Source organism: Chiloscyllium plagiosum, unplaced genomic scaffold, assembly GCF_037043375.1.
Source record: "Chiloscyllium plagiosum isolate Xiang-an unplaced genomic scaffold, Cpla_swu_hap1 HiC_scaffold_18, whole genome shotgun sequence".
Lineage (NCBI taxonomy): Eukaryota > Metazoa > Chordata > Chondrichthyes > Orectolobiformes > Hemiscylliidae > Chiloscyllium > Chiloscyllium plagiosum.
Genome location: NW_028270156.1, coordinates 47,496,312 through 47,519,602, shown reverse-complemented (window position 1 = coordinate 47,519,602; position 23,291 = coordinate 47,496,312). Strand labels below are relative to the sequence as shown.

At 37.8% G+C, this 23,291-nt stretch overlaps 1 protein-coding gene across 1 annotated transcript in view; it reads right to left on the bottom strand.

The window, feature by feature from the left end:
• Positions 1-23,291, bottom strand: part of LOC122557836 (serine/threonine-protein kinase BRSK2-like) — a 966,919-nt gene that overhangs the window by 110,081 nt on the left and 833,547 nt on the right. Inside the window, 2 exon segments of the mRNA XM_087996588.1 lie at positions 9,989-10,135; positions 18,890-18,958. Of these exon segments, the coding sequence (XP_087852714.1) occupies positions 9,989-10,135; positions 18,890-18,958 (216 nt within the window).

Below are 23,291 nucleotides of genomic sequence, written 5' to 3'. Positions count from 1 at the left end.
TGTGTTTGGATATATTATATTTACCACAATCCCAAGCCTTTAACTTCACAAGTGCAGGAAGTCTGAAGGTTTCACAACTTTCCAGAATGCACTCTCTTTAGGCTTGGAAGAATGGTAGGTCTACCACTTCAGAATCAGGTCAACAATCCTCAATCTGTGGACCATTCTCCATTCGAGAATCTTTCAGCTCTTTGATATCTTTCATGGAGAGTCTTGTTCCTATTTGAACTAATTGCTGGCCCAATACCTTCTCAAGAGGACCTTTAATCTTCTAAATCCCCTTGGAAGAGGAACTCTATCTTGCCAACTCAGGCACCTGCCAAATAACATAATTTGGAGGACTTATGAACTTACCAATGACTATTATGGAAGCTGGCTGTTCTGCTGAAACATTTACTTCCTTGCATTATTCAAAATTGCTTTTTGATTTGAACCATTATTCTCTTTCATTCGAGTATCCTGGACCAGGCCATTCTCCTGTTTGTGTTGTGAATCTGTGAAGATTGGTCAGCTTCCAAAGTGTTGCATGTAGCCGCTCACCCTCAATTTATTGATCAAATTGGATGTCTTCACTCACCTTCTGTGGATGTTTGACTGATGAAGTGGAGTTTTGCTAAAACACCCTTGGTTATGTCACTGGAAGATTGCTGCTGAATTCAGCACTAGCCTTGTCACTTACACTAACTGTTTTTATTTGGATGCCAAATGATTAAACATTTCTCTGCTCCCACAGAGTGTGACTTCTTTCCTATTGACAGTATCAAATGATTCTCTTATGCCCACGTAGGGAATCTCAAGATTCTTTCCTCTATTTGTTTCCATCGTTAGACTCAGAAGCTCAATGAACATTTCTGCTGATTGCACCTTGGCCAGTGCTCAACAATGGTTTATTTTTGAACAAGTTGTCCTTTTGACTCTAGTTGAATGTTTCTATTACTGCAAGGATGTTCAGTCAAGATGTATTTGTAAGCTCAAAAGTGATGAGCGGTGGACCAGAATGTAAATTTGCAACATTCGTAGACTGTATTACTTGTAACAGACCTTTAACCTTAGGGGTTGTTACATCTGACTCATGTGGTTTAAGCTTTATATGCTGTAACCCCAGTTTCTTCAACCATGGCAACTGATGTGACAGGATAGAGACAGTTGCTTCTGTATCAAGCTTAAAAATGACAAGACGTCTCTTGACATAAATAAGCTCTGTGAAAGTTGAGTTGTTTGAGTTGTTACTTTTGTTCAAACCAATTCTCTGAGGAATACCTCTGGCATCTTTTATCATGGAGATATATTATTCAATGCAGATACTTTTCTAATTAACTCCTTCAGAACTATTACCTTCTATAAAGTAGACCACACTTAATTTACCTTAAATTGAAAATGAAAATCCACATTTTAATCCTGAATATAATCCACAACTTATAACAGGATCCATACTTTAATTCTAAAAAGGCCTAGCTTATTTATTTTACCAACAGAAACTTCCACAGACGCATAAATATAGATTTTTCAAAAACCTTGTCATCCAATGACCAATAATTTACAAATAATTTGAAAAAACAGTTTCATTAAGATGACCCATTACAGAAATTAGCTTGCGTTGGAAACGTTAGGAGTTCCTGAACTACATACTGAATTTAGTCCAGAGGCAGTCATTGTTTATGATCCATCACACAGGGCATACATTTTCCAATGTATATGATATAAATCCTAAAGCCATTTATTAGTATTAAGAGATCATATTAACACTTTCTGACCTTTGCAAATTGCTGACTGCAGGAAGCTTTTTTTTGAACTTTGATAATTCTGTTCATGTCGAAACTTGTGCTCTTGACTATAATATCTTTAGTTGAATTAATAGGAGCTTTCAGATTTATTTGATATGTAAGGTGGATAAGAACTTAAAATAATTAGTCTCAGAATTTTCCTAGTTCAACTCAGATATCAATAGAGATGAATTCAGAAGAAAATAATTTTCAAGTAGCTACTCCCTATCACTCAACTAAACACTTTGTATTTTGGATTAGTGGTGCTGGAAGAGCACAGCAGTTCAGGCAGCATCCGAGGAGCTGTGCTCTTCCAGCACCACTAATCCAAAATCTGGTTTCCAGTATCTGCAGTCATTGTTTTTACCTAAACACTTTGTATTCCTAGCAGTCCTTTCCAATGGAATTTATACATTTCAAATTCCATGAAAACAAAACAAATTTATTTTTCCTTTGTTGTGCATGGGCCCACAAAACTCAATATTCAGAGAAAATTCAATAACGAGCTCAGTTAAACTAATTCAATGTCCTTGCTCAGGCATAACAGAGTGGTGTATTACAATACAAACAGCCTTCAACTGCAGCTTCAACAAAACAGTAAGAACTGGTATACAAACTTAGTCAGCAGTGATAGCAGTGGCCCTGTAATTGAGGTATTTTTATAGGCAGGTAACAAATGAAAGACCGTTTTGAAAAAGAAAAATGTATCGAGTATGAGCCAATTCAGAAATAGTAGTCATTAGTTAATGGATACATAAAGCAAAGGTTGTGACATGATATACTTTTCACATTATTAGATACTGGATGATTGCCAATTATAATGTAGAGAAATGTAAACATGGAATTTTTCAGAGCTGCAAATATCAGCACAGCCCAGCCTATTCAATTATTTGAATGAAGTAACAGAAGAATAAGTAAGAGGAAGGTCAGCCAATGTAATACAGTACATATGAAGATGCTGCACAAGATGCTTCATGACTAAGCTCAGGACTAGGAACCAGAATGTTTCTGGAGAAATCTATGAAACAGGCAGCAAAATATATGTGAAGTTGCTTGGAGTGATGGAAAATGTGAAAAGGAGTCCATTTTCAATAAAGACAGCCAAAAACAGATCAAATAAAATAATTTAGGAGGAACTTCTTCACACAGACCAGTATGAATGTGAAACTCTCAGCCACATGGAGCAGTGATGGAAAAAGAGATAAGAAGGAAGTTTGATGGATTCATAACGGTGAAAGGAATGGAGAGATAAAAGGATAGGAACAGAAGAGACTATTAGGAATGGGAAAAATGTTGTGCGGATTATTAATAATAATATGGACAAATTGAATGTGTGCTTCTGCTGTTGATTCTATGATCCAGATTTCTGCCACCAGCCTTTTTATTGTGGTACTAAATGGCTGAAGTAACCTAGAGTCACAAGTCCTGCTGATAAACACAGCACTTCTAGCAGTGTAGGAGAATGTAATGGAGTCAGGCTGGGTTTTGTACAGGCGCATTCTACAAAGACAAATGGCCACTGAAATTGGGTTTTGGTAATCCTACACATTGGACCACTAAGAGAAGGTCTGAATTTTGTGGATTCATTTGGATAGCCAGGACACACCTTTGGATAGGCATGGTGGTATGGTACTGCTTTGGTTTGGTCCCAGGATACCTTAGATAGTGGAGACAGCAGAATAGAGGGTGTTTGGGCTCCCAGGACCATCCGCTCCCTCTCATAGGACTGGCCACATCCTTCTTTATTTTTAATTTTATTTTCTTTATTTAATTTTTAAATCCCTTCTTTCTCCGGCTGCAGCGGTGGAGAGAGGTTGCAGGGAGCTATTGAGCGATCGATCCCATCCATTCCTCATGGCCATGACAGTCGGGGCTTGTGCAACTGTTCCAGTGTCCATCAATTGGGGTCTGTTCTTTTCCTCTGATGTTTGGCAGTGTCTGGACCAATGGCAGAGTGAATGATCTCTTAAGTAAAAAATCTCTTGGTCCTTGGGACTTGATTTGGATGGTCGGTCATTTCTCAGAGGTCAGATGGGCCCCAGTCCGCAGGAGTTGAGACAGTCTCTTGGCTATGGTGATGGCTGGAGTATCGGTGGCGATGAGGCTGCCCTGGCAGAGGTGGCGGGGGCTGCTTCAGTATGTTTTCCTCTTGGCTTAACAGCATGAGGGAATGGCTTGGTGGCTGCAGAGGACGGCAGCGTGGCGTAGCCACATGAAATCAAGAAGCCATGGATGGAACAAAAATTATAATTTGTCCTAGCTTCATATTTATTTCTCTGTTAATTGATGTAATTAGAATGACACTGGATTATAGCAATTTATACTCACTTTATTGTATTTTCATAACTACATGTAATAATATACTACACACAATGTAATATATACTAGATGGGTGCTGGGGTGTCAAGTACCCTTGAAATTAGAATATGCCTAAGGGATGCAAAAGCCCATCAAACTATTAAGCTATCAAAGAACTGTGAGAGCCATCAAATTTATCAAAATGCTCTGAGCTGAAGAATTGTCAATCTGTCCAAGAACTAGCAAGTGATTTAACTCTTCTAGATTTTGAATCTTATAATTCAAGTGTTATAATAGTCTATGGGGTTTTTGTTTGAAACAAAACCCATCAATTATTGATCCTTCTCTCTGTCTGGTGACATTGGCCTGCTGGTTTCCAATACAGGATTTGTATATCATGACTGATTTTACTATGACCATTATCACAGCAGGGTGCCTGTTCAGTGGATAGTTTGATTGACTGCTCCAAATGGTTACAGAAATCAAATATTTGTTTTCATAAGAGATTAGTTGAAGGAGTTATTTTTTTTTTCATTGAAACATTATTGTAAAACAGTGACGTCACCAAAAGGCACCATTTAATTCTGAGTCAATGGAAGTGGGCGCAGTTCTAAAGGTAATGTGCATGGTGTGGGGGCTATGGATTGGTAGAGGGATCTAGGGTGGAATTAAGGACCATGGGTTGATGTGGATGAACATTGAGAGAGAGAGAGTGAGTGAGTGAATGAGTGAGTGAGTGTGTGTGTTGAAGGCTGGGGGACCTGTTCTGGTTTCATTATTTCTTTTATTTGTCTTCCACAGCTTTGGTCCACAGAGGTAGGACTTGCATCCACTGCCAGAAGCCTTTGCTTTTGTTTCAGGGCTGCCTGCCTACCCATCTGCCTTCCAGGGAAGCCCACCACTCTGGGCTGAAAATTCTATCTCCTTGGCCAGATTTTCCCAGGTCATGTTTGCACAGTCAGGAAATGTATCATCTCCATGTTCCCAAGCTAGGAGCAAGAACTATACAATTACATCCTCGTCAGTTAAGTGCGTACATTCCCAGAACAGAAAGAACAGAAAACATAGGAGCTCATTCTGACATTCCATTAAATCATGGCTGATTTGGTCTCAACACTTCCCTGAGTGCCAGCTCCCCCATAGCTGTTGATTTCCCTATCAATCAAAGATCTGTCTAACTCAACCTTGAATATATTCAATACCTCAGCTCCATTGCTCTCTTGTGGAAGGGAGCTCTAAAGACCTTTGAGAGAAGAAATTCCTTCTCATCTGAAGCATTTACTTCATGTTCAATTTCATTAATTCGGTAGCCAGGCCTGACTCGTGCATTTTAGTACATTACTGAATACAACTGCACCTAATGAATCTTTCCATAATTTTAAGACATTTCACATCTTGTCAGATCCAATATCACATTTTAGAACGGAGATAAGGAGAAACTTCTTCAGCCAGAGTGTGGTGAATCACATGGAATTCATTGCCACAGAAGGCTGTGGAGGCCAGGGCATTGAGTATATTTAAGACTGTGATGGATAGGCTATTGAGTATCAAGGGGACCAAGGGTTACGGGGAGAAAGCGGGAGAACGGGGTTGAAAAATTTATCAACCATGATTGAATGGCAGAGCAGAATCGATGGGTTGAATGGCCTAATTTCTGCTCCTATGTCTTATGGTCTAATATTTCAGTTTGCAATTAGGTTTCCTGCGACAAAAGAATTCTGTAAAATTCTAATAAAGAACACAATCCAATCAAATAACATAAAAGATTCCTTCAAACTCCATTTTAAGAGTTCAAGAACATCAATATATTTCCATAACTTTTCACCTGGACTATTCCCAAAGTCCTTTGCACTATTAATTCTCAGGTTACAATTCAACTCTTATTTCTCTAAGTAGTAGATTTATCATTTTAAATACCAAACTGAAAGATTACCTTCTATGTAAATTCCACTTCCACAAATTTGTCAATGTAAAATAAAAATCGTGAAGTTCTTGCTCACAGTCTGATACAAATGAATCAATGCTGTCCATTAATCTCAATCAGCCTGTGTCGGCATTTACATTAGCAATCACCTCACAACATATTTACCTAGTCTGTTTTTATGATCCTTCATTCACCTACCCAATTTAAACTGTAATGTAGCTTCCCTTCGTTAAAAGCCCTGGAAGTGAATTCCACAGGTTGACAACTGTCTGGGTGCAATTTAAACAAACCTGCCCAACAAGGAAAGGATAGCATTTAATCAACTGCCTCTCTTATTTTCCTCCTGCCTTTACTTTCCCTCAATGGTCAGTTCCCTGTCAGGCAGGTTAAGTCAAATTTATCCATTTGACATAAAGCAGTTTATCTTGATCATTTTCCTATGTTAATTCCCACAGCATTTCAGAGGCCACAACATCTGTGGACAATCTGTTCTACACAGTTCTATCTTTCCATAATTTTAAAATCTTTTGTCAAGCTGTCTACATGATGCATTGTTCCAATGAACAACATCTCAACATTCCAAGACATTCTTTATATTTTAGAAAGACTATCTTTGTATTTTTCTTTGTTTTTGATTTTGGACTGAAACAGAAAAAAAAACTGTTTAAAATCAAGGACAGATGAAAGAATTGTTGCAATTTTTAAACCAAGTTACGAGAACTTATCAAAGGCTGTATTTACCCTGCTGCTCTGTTCAAGCAGTGGGGAAGCCTGTTTGGAGATGGACCAGCACTGAGGGTGTATGCAAAGTGAGATTCAGCTAGCAACAAATTGATTATTGGTTTGCAGAATTTTGACCAATCATGGATGCCAAAGGTCACCAGCCTTGCGATAACTATCCAAATGGCTCTTGGGTATCTAAACAGCTTGTGGATGTGAAGAATACAGGGAGAAGGCTTCAGACTTCTAGAAGGGAAGGTGATGTTGCTGTCTCTCAGTTGTTAAAAATACCTGAAACTAAAGAAAGCCAGCTTTTTTTTTCCCCACCAGTTGCTGTAAGTTTTTGCTTTTAACTAAAATGTAAGAAACGTTATAATTCGTGAACCATTTTCTCTACGCCCCTTGTGAAAAAAAAGATATTGATGGAAACGAACAGAGAGTGAAGGACTTTGAAAGTCAAAGAAACAACCCAGTCCTTGGTTCTAGAACACATCACCCCTGCCCCACAATTGTGCCATTTGTCCCTTGGCTGGGACATTAATCTTTCTTGCTTCTACCCATTGAGTCGTATAAGAATTTTGTAATGACTTCAAGCACCCTCCTCTAAAGTTTCAAAATGTTTCCAATAATATGCAGCCTTGTACTGCACACTGTACATTCACTGAGATTTCATTATGATATTAGAAAAAGTGTGCTGTGTAATATGGATAGGGAATGGAATGTATTGACACACTGCTTGCACATTAAATCTGCTCCCTTGCCATCAAATCTGTTTTTTTGACTTTAACCATATCTCTGAGGAAGTGCAGCCTACCCTTCTTGCCAGATTCACTTTCATCTCTGATTAACTATCACATTTCCTCTGGACCAATCTTTTGTTTCATGTCTCATGCAACAAAATAAGTAAGTTCATGCCAACTCTAGTATTTTTGCAAAGAAATCTGGTCTTGAGGTGATAACTCACTTTACTACCAAGTCACAAGAATCCAAATGTGATATTACATGTGAATCACAACATGGATTAAAGTGGCATTAATTCAGGAAACCTGCAAATACAGGGGTAAGCACAAATTTATTAAGATGCTGCCTGGTATGAGAAAATACATAGGCAAACTTACAAAGTTGGAGATAATACCAATTTAACAGAGAAGATAAATGGGCATTAGGATAGAAATGCTTAAAATTATGAAGGCTTTGGGCAGAGTAGATAAAGCACCATACATGCACCATAAAAAAGCATTCTATCCAGATGCATCATGGTTTGGTTTGGCAACTACTCTTCCCAGGGCAGTAAGAAATTACAGAGAGTTGTGAACACAGCCCAGACCATCACACAAGCCAACATTCCATCCGTTGACTCCATCTATATTTCTCACTGTCTTGGGAAGGCAGCTAACATAATCAAAGACCCTTCCCACCTTGGTTATAATCTCTTTCGTCAGGCAGAAGCCACAAAAGATTAAACAGATGTACCAACAGATTCAAGAAAACTTCTTCCCCATTTTTATTACACTTCTGAAGGGACCTCTCAAATTCTAAATTTAATGTTGAACTTGCTTTTTGTGCACCTTCTCTGCACCTGTAGCACTTTTTTTGCTCTATTCTGTTACCCTAATACACTCTATATGTACGATCTGCCTGTACTGCATGCAGAACAAAAGTCTTCACTGTGTCTAGGTATATGTGACAATAATAAATCAAATCAAAAGTATTTTCAGTGACAAGGGTCCAGATTGCAAAGTTACAAGATTGATTCTAAAAGATTTACAATTGAAGACAAAAGTGATTTTTTTCCCCCAACTCAGAGGATAGTGAACGAGTGAAACCATGATCAAAGGTTAGTGATTGACGTAGAAAACATTTCAATATTTAAACACACATAGATAGGTGTTTGAACTAAGAAGGGATACAACAAAAGGGATATAGAGATATGGAAAGGGGAATAAGGGAATGTGAAGAGACTGATAAAACAGTATGGAAAGACGGGTAAAGGGGCAGTGAAAGGATAATAAAGGGATGTGGATAAAGGAAGGTGTGTCTTTGTCTGGAGAACAGGTTGGACCAATGGACATGCAGGCTCGGTGGTAAAATGACTAAGTCTGCACCATCTTACCAGGTTCACAAAAAGAACCTGAGAGAAAAGGTTGGTCAAAAATGAACAATCTTTTGTACAGCAAGCCTGCCCATTTTCAGTTTGTATTCTGGGGTCACTGGTCTCTGTATGTGACCAGTATTGTAGCAGTCAGAAACTCTTGTCTGCCACTTACCAAGTACAAAAGAAACTTTAGAAAATAAGTTGTTCATCTTATCAAGGTAACTGGTTCACCAACTGAGTTCAGAGCAACCCACTCATTATACAATTGCTCAATATATATGCTGCACTTTCAAAATGCAAATACTGCCTCTGCCCAAGTTATTTTTCCTGCTTACTATATTTCTCACAGCATTGCAAACAGGATGTATTTAAAGAATGCACAGCCTGTTCCAAAAATATCCATCCATTTAGTTCTGGAGATAATGACTCATGGTGCTATATTGCAATATGGATGCTGACACACTGCATTACCTTACTCACGTAAGATTGAAATTGACAAGCTAGTTCCTTTGAAACACACAGGAATTGAGCTTGATCCTGTCATTAATTGATGTTTGCACAAAATAATTTTCTGCAGTAATTGGGAACAGAAATTACTGTACCCCCTCTCCTAGCCTTAAATGTGTTGGAACAGTAGAGAAGAGTGGACTTTCTGGATTAGTTTGCACTCTCTTAGCATTAACTAGGATCAAATAATATCCAGTCTGTAACCTCGTAGGTCTATATGATCTAGTTTCTTAATGGACTCTGAACTCACCAATTAAGTTACCAGGAAAGCAGTTAAGTTGAGAATCAGACATCATCTCCAATCCATCACTGACCAGGTTTTGAAGTTATAAAGATGTTTTTGCCCAGTCATTGATCACATTTTACCTCATTTCATCAGTCAGAGATTCATCTTAACACTTCCATAGGATATCAATTGATCAGGTCACTTTAAATGAACATTTTAACCAGGCAATATTTATATTAGTAATTGCAATGGAAAAAATGCAACAATGTGGGAAGGTATATCATTGACATTACAGTATTTTTATTCAATTTTAATCATTGGCCTGGGTCTTACAGCACACAGTAGTTTTCTTTATTGATATCCTCAAAGGAAGCAAGCATGTCTGATTTGTATGGTCAAACAAGAGATTAATGTAGAACTAGACAGCAGCAAAGAAACAGCAAACCGATACTTACTGTTAAGCGTTTTGAAGCATCCACCTCGATCATTCCCTTTAAGAGATTTTGACAGTCCGGCGGTATAAAATGTGGCATGTGAAACACTCCACGCTTTACCTTTTCCAATAACTGTCTCAGGTTATCATCATCAAATGGCAGTGCTCCCTATGAAAGGTAAGTTCAGTATTTAACATTTTTATTTGACAAGAGAATAATGCTGGAGAAAAATGCTAAGAAAATAACGCTGGAAGTTCAATGAATACATCTTTTCTCTCTTTAAACATTTCTAGACTTGTGTTAGAACAACTAGCCATTAATTTAATAAGTATAAAAATTTGTTTTATTAAGCGAGGAAATAATGCATTGTAGAACAATTATACTTTAGGTGATATTTCACAGTGGGATAAGGATTTCTGATTTTCTCAACTATCATCTGTTCATATTTATGCTTTAGCAGGTATGAAGCACCTCTCATCATCACAGGATGTCCTAAAGTGCTATACGACCAAGTATTTACCTTTAAAGTGTAACTGTTATTTTAATATAGGAAACAGCAAGCATGTCTGTGCAAAACAACTCCCACAAAGAACAATGAGAGAATGATCAGATAGTCTGCTTTTAAGGAAGCAGGATGAGGAATAAAGACACCAGAAGAGCTTTTGTCTGTTCGTTGAACTTTTTGCAGGATTTTATGAGGAAAATGACATGGCCCTGCTTTAACAATTCATATGAAAAAGATCACACCTCTGACCGTATAGCTTGACACATGGATACCCTCAAAATTATATGGAAGTGCCAGCTTAGATCAAGCACACAGGTCTCTGGGCTGGGACAAGAGGTGTTAATAATAGTAATCAACTTAGATGTACATACATTTGGATGCATCTGTCAGTGGTTACATGCTCAGAAATGTTTCTCACTTTAACAAGCAAAACAAGTGTTCCACATTAATAATGCCCCAATCATTAAATTAATCTTATATGGCACTGTCTGTGGGAGTGAGCCTTGTCCACAGATTGATTCCTATTTGCATTCAACAGGAATGAGAAAATATAATGACAGGTTACCAAAAATGATCAATTACTCTAACTTAATCACCCTCATTCCTTCTTCAAAGTGTAGGTGGCAGTCGTACTGGGTTAGAAGCAATGATTTAGACACAAATGACCAGGCTGTATCATAAAATAATGAAGCTTACATATAAAAGAGGAAAAAAATAACAGGTTATGCAATTCAAGTTAAAACACATCATTTTAGGTCTTAAAGAATCTTTACTGAATGTTCTCAATAAAGTTAAAATTAACTCTAACATATATTTGCATCACTTTTCACAATTAAAAAATAGGTGCCAGGGAGTCTCATTGCAAACAGACTCTTGCTTCCTGGAAGGAAAACATAATTTGGCTTTAACAAGGGACATGTAAGCATTTGTGATGGCAGCCAGAAAATATCTGTCAATTAATGTTGATATTTCTGAAGCTTTGGAAAAAACATTCGTGAAAAAACTATAGTTTAAGTAGGAATTACTTTTGTTTTGCTGCTTTCATTTCTGTAACAACTTTCCAGTGAATAACTCAGATAACCAGAAAAGTGAATAAAATATAACATGACACTGGCAATGTTCTCTGAATGCAAGTGATCATTCCCATTGTGTACTTTAGGTCATGAGCCTAGGTCAAGGATACTAAATTAATTTAGGGCTGATTTTAACCCTGCCTGCCGTGCAAAAATTGGACACATGGACAGTAAAATTGGTCTCTGTTACTTAGCCCCTCAGATTCCATTGCATTTCTGTAGTGTGAAATTTCAAGCAAGTGAGTAGGACAACTTCCGAAAGGTTGTAGGACTTCTTTAAATATTCAGATTGAGGGGTGATGACACAACTGGACTTGACTCAAATTTTAACATAAGGCACGCATAGGGAACCCACTGTGGCTTCCCCCATGAGGTCAATTAGGGAGAGTCAGAGCAGAGGAGGTTTTGAAAGGTAGCTTTTTTTAGTTTCTCTGGAGAAGACTAGGTCCCTGATAGTCTTATTGTCATTAGAGCAGCTTAGACTGGAGCTGTGTGTCAGTATAATCCAGGTGCTGCAGAATCCATGGGAATTGCCCAGGAAATTGAAGGTCCCAATGGCAACCACCTTGCATCTGGAATCCTCTAAAAGAATTCAGTACAGACAAAATTCAAAAGGTGCTGGTGCAGTTAAGTTACCCAGGAATAATAAAGTGATTAAAATAATTTTGGCAGGGTCACGGTAATCTTTGGTGACAGGGATATATTAAACTACTCAAATATTAGGACTTCAGCATTTCTCTGCATCACAATCATTCTTGTCTTCTCTGTTTTATCAGTATTTTCACTTTTTAAATGAGTTTTACATTCTCGTTCCTTTCATATTTTAAGTACATTAAATCACATACTTTTCCTCCAACATATATCAACAATGCACTATTCTATTAACTTGTTCTAATAACTAATATTTCCCTTGGACCTCTTGCCCCAAACCTGAAATCTGTCTCCCCGAGTTCATGTGGATTAAATATGCCGAATAGAATGTCAGTATTTCTTTGCAGTTTCTTTTCAAGTTTTATAATTAAGTGACTAGTTTTAGAGTTTGGCTTATCAATAGAGTTTCCAAGAGTGACACTAATTTTGTCCATCAGGAAGAGCACTCCTCTCCTCTTGTTTTTAGTTTAACTTTTGTAACATTTTCTGAATTTTTGTTTTAAATGGCCTTCAAAGAGTACTGGTTGCACCTCTCCAGGTCTTCCAAAACTTGGAACAACATGACTGCCTTCTCATTTGTGAACGAACTTCAGCCAGGCTCTTAAAAGTGATGTCAAGGTCCTAATTTGTGTATACAGGCAATTTTACATTTGCTCGATGTCCAGATCATGTTCCAAACCTTGCTTCCCTATCCTGTATTTTTAACCTCAAAAATAAGAACACCAATATTGTTTCCCCTTTGCACAATCTTCCCAAGAGACAATAGTGCAGTGTGACTGGGAGCAAAATGTAGCACTGAACTTGACAGTTACTGGCTGTGGTGAAGGTTAGTTACAGGTGTTCTTGAGCTCAGGTTGAATCCTTACATTCATTACATTTTTACGTTACATTACATTACATTACAGTGTGGAAACAGGCCCTTCGGCCCAACAAGTCCACACCGACCCGCCGAAGCACAACCCACCCATACCCTTACATTTACCCCTTACCTAACACTATGGGCAATTTAGCATGGCCAATTCACCTGACATGCACATCTTTGGACTGTGGGAGGAAACCGGAGCACCCGGAGGAAACCCACGCAGACACGGGGAGAACGTGCAAACTCCACACAGTCAGTCGCCTGAGGCGGGAATTGAACCCGGGTCTCTGGCGCTGTGAGGCAACAGTGCTAACCACTGTGCCACCGTGCCGCCCACCATTGTCAGGGAAGTCTACCAATGGTCCCAAATTGAGATGCCTCAATGCTGACAGAAGTAGGTGGTTCAGCTCTGTTGCCTAATGATTTCTCTATCATGCCAATTTCCATACTGCTCACTTCAAGCACAAACTATTGCAATTGCACCAGATCAAAAGTAATCCCATCAGCAATTGCAAATTGACTTGTTAATCATTGGGATTGCCTTTATTGGTGCTTTGGCCCTGAGCTCCCTTAGAAATTTACATTGTAGTATTTAATTTATTGTTATGTAAGTTACTTTTGCTTATTCCAATGCTAATGGATTCCTGGAAATGGTTCAATTGCAGTCAACTTTCCAATGAATTGGCAGACAATACTCTGTTTGCTTGCAATCCATCAATCTTAAGAAAGTAAAATAATTTCAAAAAACCTTCATAAACATATAAGCAAAAATAACAGATTCCTGTATTAAAAAATAACCTACTAAGCTAAACAACAGGATGGTCTAAAGAAATTTCAAGCCATTACGAATTCATGGAGTGATTATTTGGCCTGATCTATAAAAGTTTCTGGCTCAGTGCTCGCCTAGGCAGACAGAAAGCGGTGATGGACTGCATTTGAATAAATTATAATACATTAATTAAGCCATTGCTCATTTTCAAAATGAGTGAAGCTGGCCAGAAAGGTTCTCAGGAAAAACTGCTTGTAAGTCTAAGAAGTGGCATAGATTAAATTCTATGATCTTTCAGTTCTCTTGTCTTGTTCCTGCACCCTTTGTAAAGGAAAAAATTTAAAATTCTTATAGCATACTTTTTCATTTGCATTGGTCTTGCGTTCTAATTTAGTTACGACCAGGCCCTCAAAATCTTAGAGCTCCGAAGCTTATACAAAATTCCTTTCCTTCTACACTTGAATTCAGCCTCATTTAAACTTCAGTTACTGATCAAGCTCATCTATAACTTTGCTCAAGACTGATAGTAGCCTGGCCTTTCATTTAGGTGACATAATAATAAAAATAACAATGCTTCAAAGCAAAGAAGAAATTGCCTCATCGAGCATATCAAAGTATAATATTGTATTTGAATTATATCTGTTCCTACTCATCAGAATTTAATACAACATGAGTCAAGGTAGGTTTTGTAAAGAAAGAATGTAACACTGTACACGGTTCTATTAGACTAAAGCTATATGTTTGTGGGGATACATTATCCACTGTCAAATAGTGACCCAACTTAATACTTTGAAAACTGAAAGAAAATAGTCTTGAAAAATCAATTAATTGATCCTTGTATGCATTAGGTAGAAATTTAGATCAATTTTTCAAAATGAATGCAATTCCATTGGGTTCTTTTTTGTATGAAAAAATAATCACAAACTCCTTTGTACTTTGAAAGTAATTCTTCTGTGTTTAAGATGAAGCATCAAATATGTTTCAGTATGCAACAGAATTCATCCCCAGGCCATGATTAATGTTGGCTCTAAATAAAAGCTTTCTGATCAAAGGACAACTCTGTGTAATTAATGTCAAAAGCACAGAAGCAGAGATCAGGACCCGCATTAAATAATGATGCAAGAAAAATGGCTGTTTCAAAATGTCAAATTATATGTTCTCATGGTGTATAATAAGTTTGATGTAATTAGTTTTGCCATGGATCCAAATGTGAATGGAAGCATCAACAATTGTTGTTTAATTTTAACAATAGCAATATTAGAAAAATGAAAATGTTTGTCACATGTTTCACTCCCTAGCAAGATGACAATCTCAGATTCAAAACAATTCATTAATTTATTTTTAGGCTTTTGAGAACCTCTGATTCAGAAAATGCAGCTTCTATTTCAAAGTGCAAAAATATTCCTGCAGCAATTTCAAAACTTTATCGATCATGGATAACTTGAATCTATAAAGAAGCCCAAATTCAAGGGAAGAAGGTGGAAGATGAACAGACAGATTAGATTTAATTGCATTTTATAAAGGTTAGTGGAAACAAGAAACTGACCTGCTAAGTTTGAAAAAAAATCAAAAGGGACTGGATAACCAACTGACAGAAAAAAGGATTGAGGGCCTTGAGAAAGAGTGTATGTGGTGCGTATTTAACTTTGGAACAGGACCAATAATTTTTTTTTCAACGTAGTAGGTCCTAAACAGATGTCAAATTTTCAAAAATTTCTCAAAGCAATGATAACTCAAACACAATCTAAATATTGATACCAATCTTGATTTATTTGATATTTAATCATGATTAAACAAAACCAAATTCTAACAAATGTGTAAATAAGACTGGAGAGGATTATGTGGCTCTGTGACAAAGCAGATTATAATAACAGATACATTATGGGCAATACAATTTAAAAAAGGAAAACAAGTATTCAAAATGTTATGAATTTTTGACGGGTTTTAATGTTCGTGGAATACAGAAGACATGAGAAACCACCTTTCAACATAAATAGCATCCACCTGCTCATGATCAGAGTATAACTTGCAATGGCTTTCTTCCTGCTTTTGCACTATTCTCAAGGTGTCTCCTTGGCCCATCCCATTTCTCATACATACTGCCCCTTGGTGACATCTGATACCATCCAGATCTACCTTACCAGCATCTCTCCAACTCCTACACTGTTACTAAACAATCAGACTGTTTGTCTGACAACCAGTACTGGATATAGCAGAAGTTTCCTCCAGTTGAATATTGGAAGAAACAAAGCCAGTACTTTCGGCCTCCTCTTCAAATGCCATTCCACATCCAATCCTCTTCCTGAAAATTGCATGAGAATAAACTAGACTGTGGCAAACCTTGGCTCATTGAAATCAGATGCCTTCATTCATGCCTTTGTTATTTCCAAATATGACTGTTGCGGAATGCTCCTATTTGATCTTCCACATTTTAATTTCCATAGACTTAACATCATCCAAAGCTGCCTGTGTCCCAGCTCATGACAATTCTCATTTACCCATCATCTCTGTGCTCACTCAGCTATACTGCCTCCTGATTAAACAACAGCAGGATTTAAACATTTTCATCCTTGTTTTCAAACCTTGCCATGGTCTCACCTCTCTGTAATTGTAAACTCCTCCAGCTTATAAACTTCCAAGAAGTCTATGCTCATCTAATTCTGGCCTCTTGAACATCCCAGTTTGAATAGTTCAGTATTGGTGGATGTGCCATCAGGCACCTAGGAGTGAAGCTCTAGAATTGTTTTCTAACACCTTTCTGCCTCATAACTCTCAATAAAGACACCATTTGAAACCCAACTCAATGATGATCAAGCTTCTAGTTATTTGATCGGAAAAAAGTACATAAAGCAGCAAGATTAAATAATGTGAATGATTCTTGGTGTTGGTGGGCTGGTGGACAGTGGGTATTGCAAGCTTCTCTCATTTCAGGAATCAGTTGGTAGCTGACGAAAAATATAAAAACTTGTCCGAAACCTATCATACACTGCTGATACGTGAAACAAATAAAGAAAGGCACTCAAGTGCCTCAGTGTGAGGAAGTCCCACCTTTCAGAACTGCTGGCCAGTCTGATTCTTTAGAGCCCCCTGCAGTGTCAGAACTGTGAAGTACTGCAAGCTAGCCCATGAACTACCGGATCCCACAGCAAGCTAAGTCCCTCAGACAGGGAGGGACTAAGCAACCCAGAGGCAGTTAAGCGGTTTTGGAAGTGAGGCAGAAAGAAACATAGGAGGCTTGAATCATCATGAGGTGAGGGGGTGTCCCCATTGTGACCAGTTTACAGTGCGGACAGCATGAAATCTGCGTGGTAAAATAAGTTGGTTGCTCTTCATCTATCTATTGAAAAATGGACAGTGCCAATCACCAGCATATTATGGGCACTGCCTCTGGGCTGGTCTTGAAGGAAATGTAAGTGGGAAGGGTAGTGGGGGAAAATGTGCTTGTTGCTTTTAAAAGGTTGCCAATGCTATAAATGTTAAAAATATTTCCCCTCCATACTTAATCATGATTCATACACAGTTTCATTTAATAGTTTGCAACTTCCATTGGTTAACAGTTTATACCTGCAACATTAAAACAATTTGAGTATAAAAGCTAAATGGCAAAGTCACCACAGTCTGACCAGACCACAGTGTTGCTCTTTGATTGGAGAGAAACAACTCATGGTGATTTAATCTGAAGGTCACCATGCCTCAGGCAAGGGGAGAGGTTGAGAAGGAGAATCCTTCCTGGACACCTCAGCAAGTACAAGAATTGAACCCATGCTGTTGGCATCACACTGCATCGCAAACCTGAAGTCCAGCCGATTGAGCTAACCAACCCCAAATTTGAGTATATTGATAGGTTTGAAAAAAAGCCTTTTGAGATCATATTAAGTTTGGCATTCAACCAGTATGCCTCTGGAAATAATGAATGTGCTGATGAAGAAATATTTGTTTACCAGTCTGATAACATTATACTTGCTGAACAGCAAGGTAACAGACTCAAAGCAAATATTATCAAGGGAAACAGTGCAGATAATACAGAAAGCAGGACAGACTAGTGCTTTAGCTTATTAAGACAGACCTTCAATTGAAATAGGTGAAGCAGAATATTCTATAAAACACCTTTTCCTGGAAAATTGAATGTAAGGGATTTCACATGCTAGAAAATTACTGATGAAAGCAAAAAGAAAAGAATGGGACAAGTTTCTGGGTAGTCAAATCATGGATTCAGTTCATAGTGTCAAATCAAAGCTGTATAATACAATTGGGTACTAAGTTTTAAAAGAAATGGATGGTCTGGACTTTACATTTAATAAACTAGAACTATCCTTGTTAGTGTATGAACAGTTGGACATGTTGGAGACATGTTCTGAAATCTAATAAAGAAATTCCTGCCAACTGTTGGCAGGAGATCCCAAATGATCATCATGAGTGCAATCAGCAATCACAGGCCATGACTTTCAGATCACTGTATGACCAGAGTTACTAGCTCATTTGATCTATATATTGGCAAAGTATTTAATGATGAATTATCAATTTGCAACACAACATTGTGCTTCTTTTTTATCGTTTTCCTGTACCTTCTCAAGCAGTAATATCTGTAATCATTTTCAGTAGACATTATAATGGTTCTATAATCGTTTCAAGTTTGTACATTAATAAACCTGTAATCATAGGTACAAATAAACATTAAGCACAACTTCTTTTGAAATTTACAGTTTAGATAGTTCACCTGAAATGTACAATATTATCTGACTGTCTTGCTGTCATGAAGCCAAATACACTTCTCAATGTCTGCACACATATAGATTATCTAATATGGAAGCAATTGTCAAATGAACCCTCTGGGTACTGAACTCACTGCTGCTTTGCAGCACAGCAGTGCATCTTCACAACGGAACAACTTTTACAGATGTACTGCATAAAATTACCATTAATTCTAATAGAAGTGGACGCAAATAGATCGAAATTGCATTAAGCAAAAAACACAAAATACTAATCTTCTTGTAATAGGTCTCTGTACATCAAAAGCTCATTCAATATTTACCAGGCTGAAGGAAAACCGTAAATGACTTACCACCAAGAGTGCAAAAAGGATGACACCACAGCTCCAGACATCTGCTTTCCGACCATCATACTTTTCTCCCTGAATTGAAAACAGTTTTCAATTAGAAAAACATTATGTTCAAAACATGTTTACTGATTAAAATCATACTCCACTGCAGTGCTATCTTCAAATCATTTTATTTTCTGCACTGTCATCTCTTATATACATTGTCCTGTCCCACTGTGGGAAACATTGGACATCTTCCTTACGTGACAGAATCACTAAAAGAAAAGTTTTGTGGATGACTAATACAGGTGCACAATCCTTTATTCGAAATTCCAAAATCCAAAAAAACTCAGAAATCCAAAGTTTTCTCCGTGAAGGTGTTTTCTGCTAAACAAGGTTTTTTGGTGTGCAAACAGGTTATCCAATTTCACACCCACTCGATCCATGTCACTCAGATATGATGTGGTGGCGTGGCCCAGCACTGGCAGGTGTCAATTGTGTCTCAGCGCACGTACTAGTCATACGGGGTCCGCTGTTTGGTAAGATTTTTTTATTTCACTGTGAAAATGCCATTTATTCTGAAATCTGAAAAATTCTGAAATCTGAAAAACAACTGGCCCCAAGGATTTCGGATAAAGGATTGTGCACCTGTAATGTCCTTTGGTGGAGTAAAATACTGCATTTGGAAGCCCATTCAGGTACTATATTTATTTGGCAGGATTTATACCAGTGCAGCTTAAGATAATTCTTCCTGGCAGTGAATATTTGTGAAACCTAACAAATTTTAAGATTGGGGTTGAGAAGTTTTGAAACTATAGACCGGTGAGCCTGACCTCAGTGGTGGGCAAGTTTTTTTTAGATTACATTATTGTTGGAGGGAATCCTGAGGGACAGGATATACATGTATTTGGAAAGGCAAGGACTGATTAGGAATAGTCAACATGGCCTTGTGCATGGGAAATCATGTCTCACAAACTTGATTGAGTTTTTTGAAGAAGTAACAAAGAAGATTGATGAGGGCAGAGCAGTAGATGTGATCCAAATGGACTTCAGTAAGGCGTTCGACAAGATTCCCCATGGGAGACTGGTTAGCAAGGTTAGATCTCACGGAATACAGGGAGAACTAGCCATTTGGATACAGAACTGGCTCAAAGGTAGATGGTAGTGGTGGAGGGTTGTTTTTCAGACTGGAGGCCTGTGACCACTGAAGTGCCACGAGGATCGGCGCTGGGTCCTCTACTTTTGTCATTTACATAAATGATTTGGATGCAAGCATAAGAGGTACAGTTAGTAAGTTTGCAGATGACACCAAAATTGGAGGTGTAGTGGACAGCAAAGAGGGTTACCTCAGATTACAACAGGGTCTGGACCAGGTGGGCCAATGGGCTGAGAAGTGGCAGATGGAGTTTAATTCAGATAAATGCAAGGTGCTGCATTTTGGGAAAGCAAATCTTAGCAGGACTTATACACTTATAAGGTCCTAGGGAGTGTTTTTGAGCAAAGAGACCTTGGAGTGCAGGTTCATAGCTCCTTGAAAGTGGAGTCGCAGTTGGTAGGATAGTGAAGAAGGCGTTTGGTATGCTTTCCTTTATTGGTCAGAGTATTGAGTACAGGAGTTAGGGGGTCATGTTGCAGCTGTACAGGACATTGGTTAGGCCACTGTTGGAATAATGCATGCAATTCTGGTCTCCTCCCTATCGGAAAGATGTTGTGAAACTTGAAAGGGTTCAGAAAAGATTTACAAGGATGTTGCCAGGGTTGGAGGATTTGAGCTATAGGGAGAGGCTGAACAGGCTGGGACTCTTTTCCCTGGAGTGTCGGAGGCTGAGGGGTGACCTAATAGAGGTTTACAAAATTATGAGGGTCATGGATAGGATAAATAGACAAAATCTTTTCCCTTGGGTCGGGGAGTCCAGAACTAGAGGGCATAGGACTAGGGTGAGAGGGGAATGATATAAAAGAGACCTAAGGGGCAACTTTTTCATGCAGTGGGTGATACGTGTATGGAATGAGCTGCCAGAGGATGTGGTGGAGACTGGTACAATTGCAACATTTAAGAGGCATTTGGATGGGTATATGAATACGAAGGGTTTGGAGGGATATGGGCCGGGTGCTGGCAGGTGGGACTAGATTGGGTTGCGATATCTGGTCGGCATGTACAGGTTGGACTGAAGGGTCTGTCTTCATGCTTAGAGTCATAGAGTCAATCTCAACTATTATGGAGAAAAGATGGAGAGAATAAAGGTACAGATCAACTGTAATCTAATATAATGGTTTTCCAGATTCTCTCAGCTGCAGATTCCACTCCTGCTATGTTACAATGTGATGGCAGTTTCTGATTCCTATGTGCCTTTTAAAGCCATGCTGATATCTTAAACAGGACAACCATTAAGGATAGCAACGTCAATTACTTGCAATGGCACAGCTCACCTGGTGAAAATATTAAATTATTGGCAAAACATAGCTCACTTTAATTCTGTCCAAATTGGACACTGTAGCCAATTAGTTGTGATAATGGATTAGCAGCCTAGTGATTGTCAATTCATGATGCCAGCATGACAAATTATGAAATTCATTAAAGCTGGTAATTTGTTGACTGCCACCAGAAGGACAGCCTTAATTGTTACCGAATTGTACCAAAATCTAAACCAATACCATTCAGGGAAATGAACCCAGCCCACATGGGACTCCAGTTTCCCATGACTTGGAGAAACGAGGAATAGACGATAAATATTGCATCTCCTGTGTCCTAGGCCAGGTTACTCTTTAAAGGGGCTCATAGAGCTGGAATGCCTCACCACCCACAGCTTTCCATTCCTTCAAAGATATGCATGCTTTCTGAAGCCTGACATCAGAACAGTCTTTACCATTCACCATTTCTTGTTTTACATTATTCTTTGGCTGTTCTTTTCAATCAACTACTACATTTGGACTTGAAGTTTCAGTCATTGTTTTGGCTGTAGCTACAAAGCCAATGTGATGTGAATAAGTTACATTTAGTTGTTATACCTTTTTATACATTTTATAAAATCCAAAGACAATGAGAAAAGTAAACATTTAAAATCTTGATTTCTCAGCAAACTGATACATGCAGATTTTTCTATTCAAAAGATTTCACACAACAAAAAAACTACCCTTGTTTCTTTGTCATATTGAGATAATTAATTGTGTGCATGATGCTGAGAATCAACTGTTAATTAATGACCATCCCATCAACTGAATTAGGAGTATCCCTGTGAAACATTATAAAATACTTATTTGTGAAATTCAAGGCAAGGTGAGGTTTTCCACAAACTCATAAAAAATATGTACCTTTGATACTGAGATACTTCATGCACTTTTATAGCTCAATGGTATTATACAGTATTAGCACATTACTATTCTACAGTTTTATATAATGATTAAGGAGTACAAGATTTGTCCATTCCTAACTGGCCTAAAATGGTAGTTGATCAGTGCATGTTATGAGAGGTAGGATTCATCATAACATTTACAATTTAATACAATCCACATTATGAGCAAATCTCCCCCCCTAGTTAATTCTAAATCCAATCTCTAATAAAAGTAAGATTAGCATATGTAAGTCCAATCTTCAGCAGCATAGTGGGATAATGAATTCTTTGATCACTGAAACAGTAGAGTTATAAGTGCAGTATTTATTGAATAGTAGATTTAGCAGTGGCATGGTTTTGTGACTGAACAAGCAAACCAGAGGCTTAGACTAATAAAAAATGCATGTTCAAATTTCAATATGGCAGCATCAAAATTAAAACAACTGACATTAAAAATCTGATATCAGTAAATGTGAACATGTTGGATTATTACAGAAATGATGTATAGAGAAGATGATTCAACGTAATTCACCAGTTAGGCGCATACATGACTTCATCACACAGCAATGTGACTGACTAAGAACTGGCCTCTGAAATGTATTAGTAATCCATTCAATTGCCACCACTTTGTGAGTGACAAGGCTAGGCAATACATATCAGTCTTGTCATGGAAGCCCACATTATGAAAATCAATTTTAAAAGTCTGACAAATATTTTATGCTAGTTGGATAAATACAATACTGAACAACCCCTGACCAATGTGGTAGATTTTCCATTTGTGTCAACAAAGATGGATGAAAATATTATACAGTCCGCCTTACAAAAAGCAAAATACATGATAAGTGAAGTATAATTTACTACGTGAACATGACTTTGCATTATAATATGTCAGAAGACACTTATTGCAAACTAGTATCACAGAAGTTTTTATTACTATAAAATTACAAAAACAATCTCCACCAAAATGAATTAATATTTAACCTATGCAGCTAAAAATAATTAGAATCTGTTCCATTTATCAAATTTGCTTGCATTTCTGTAATTCACAATATATAACAAATTGTAATCTGGCTTTTGGACAAGAAAGCAGGAGA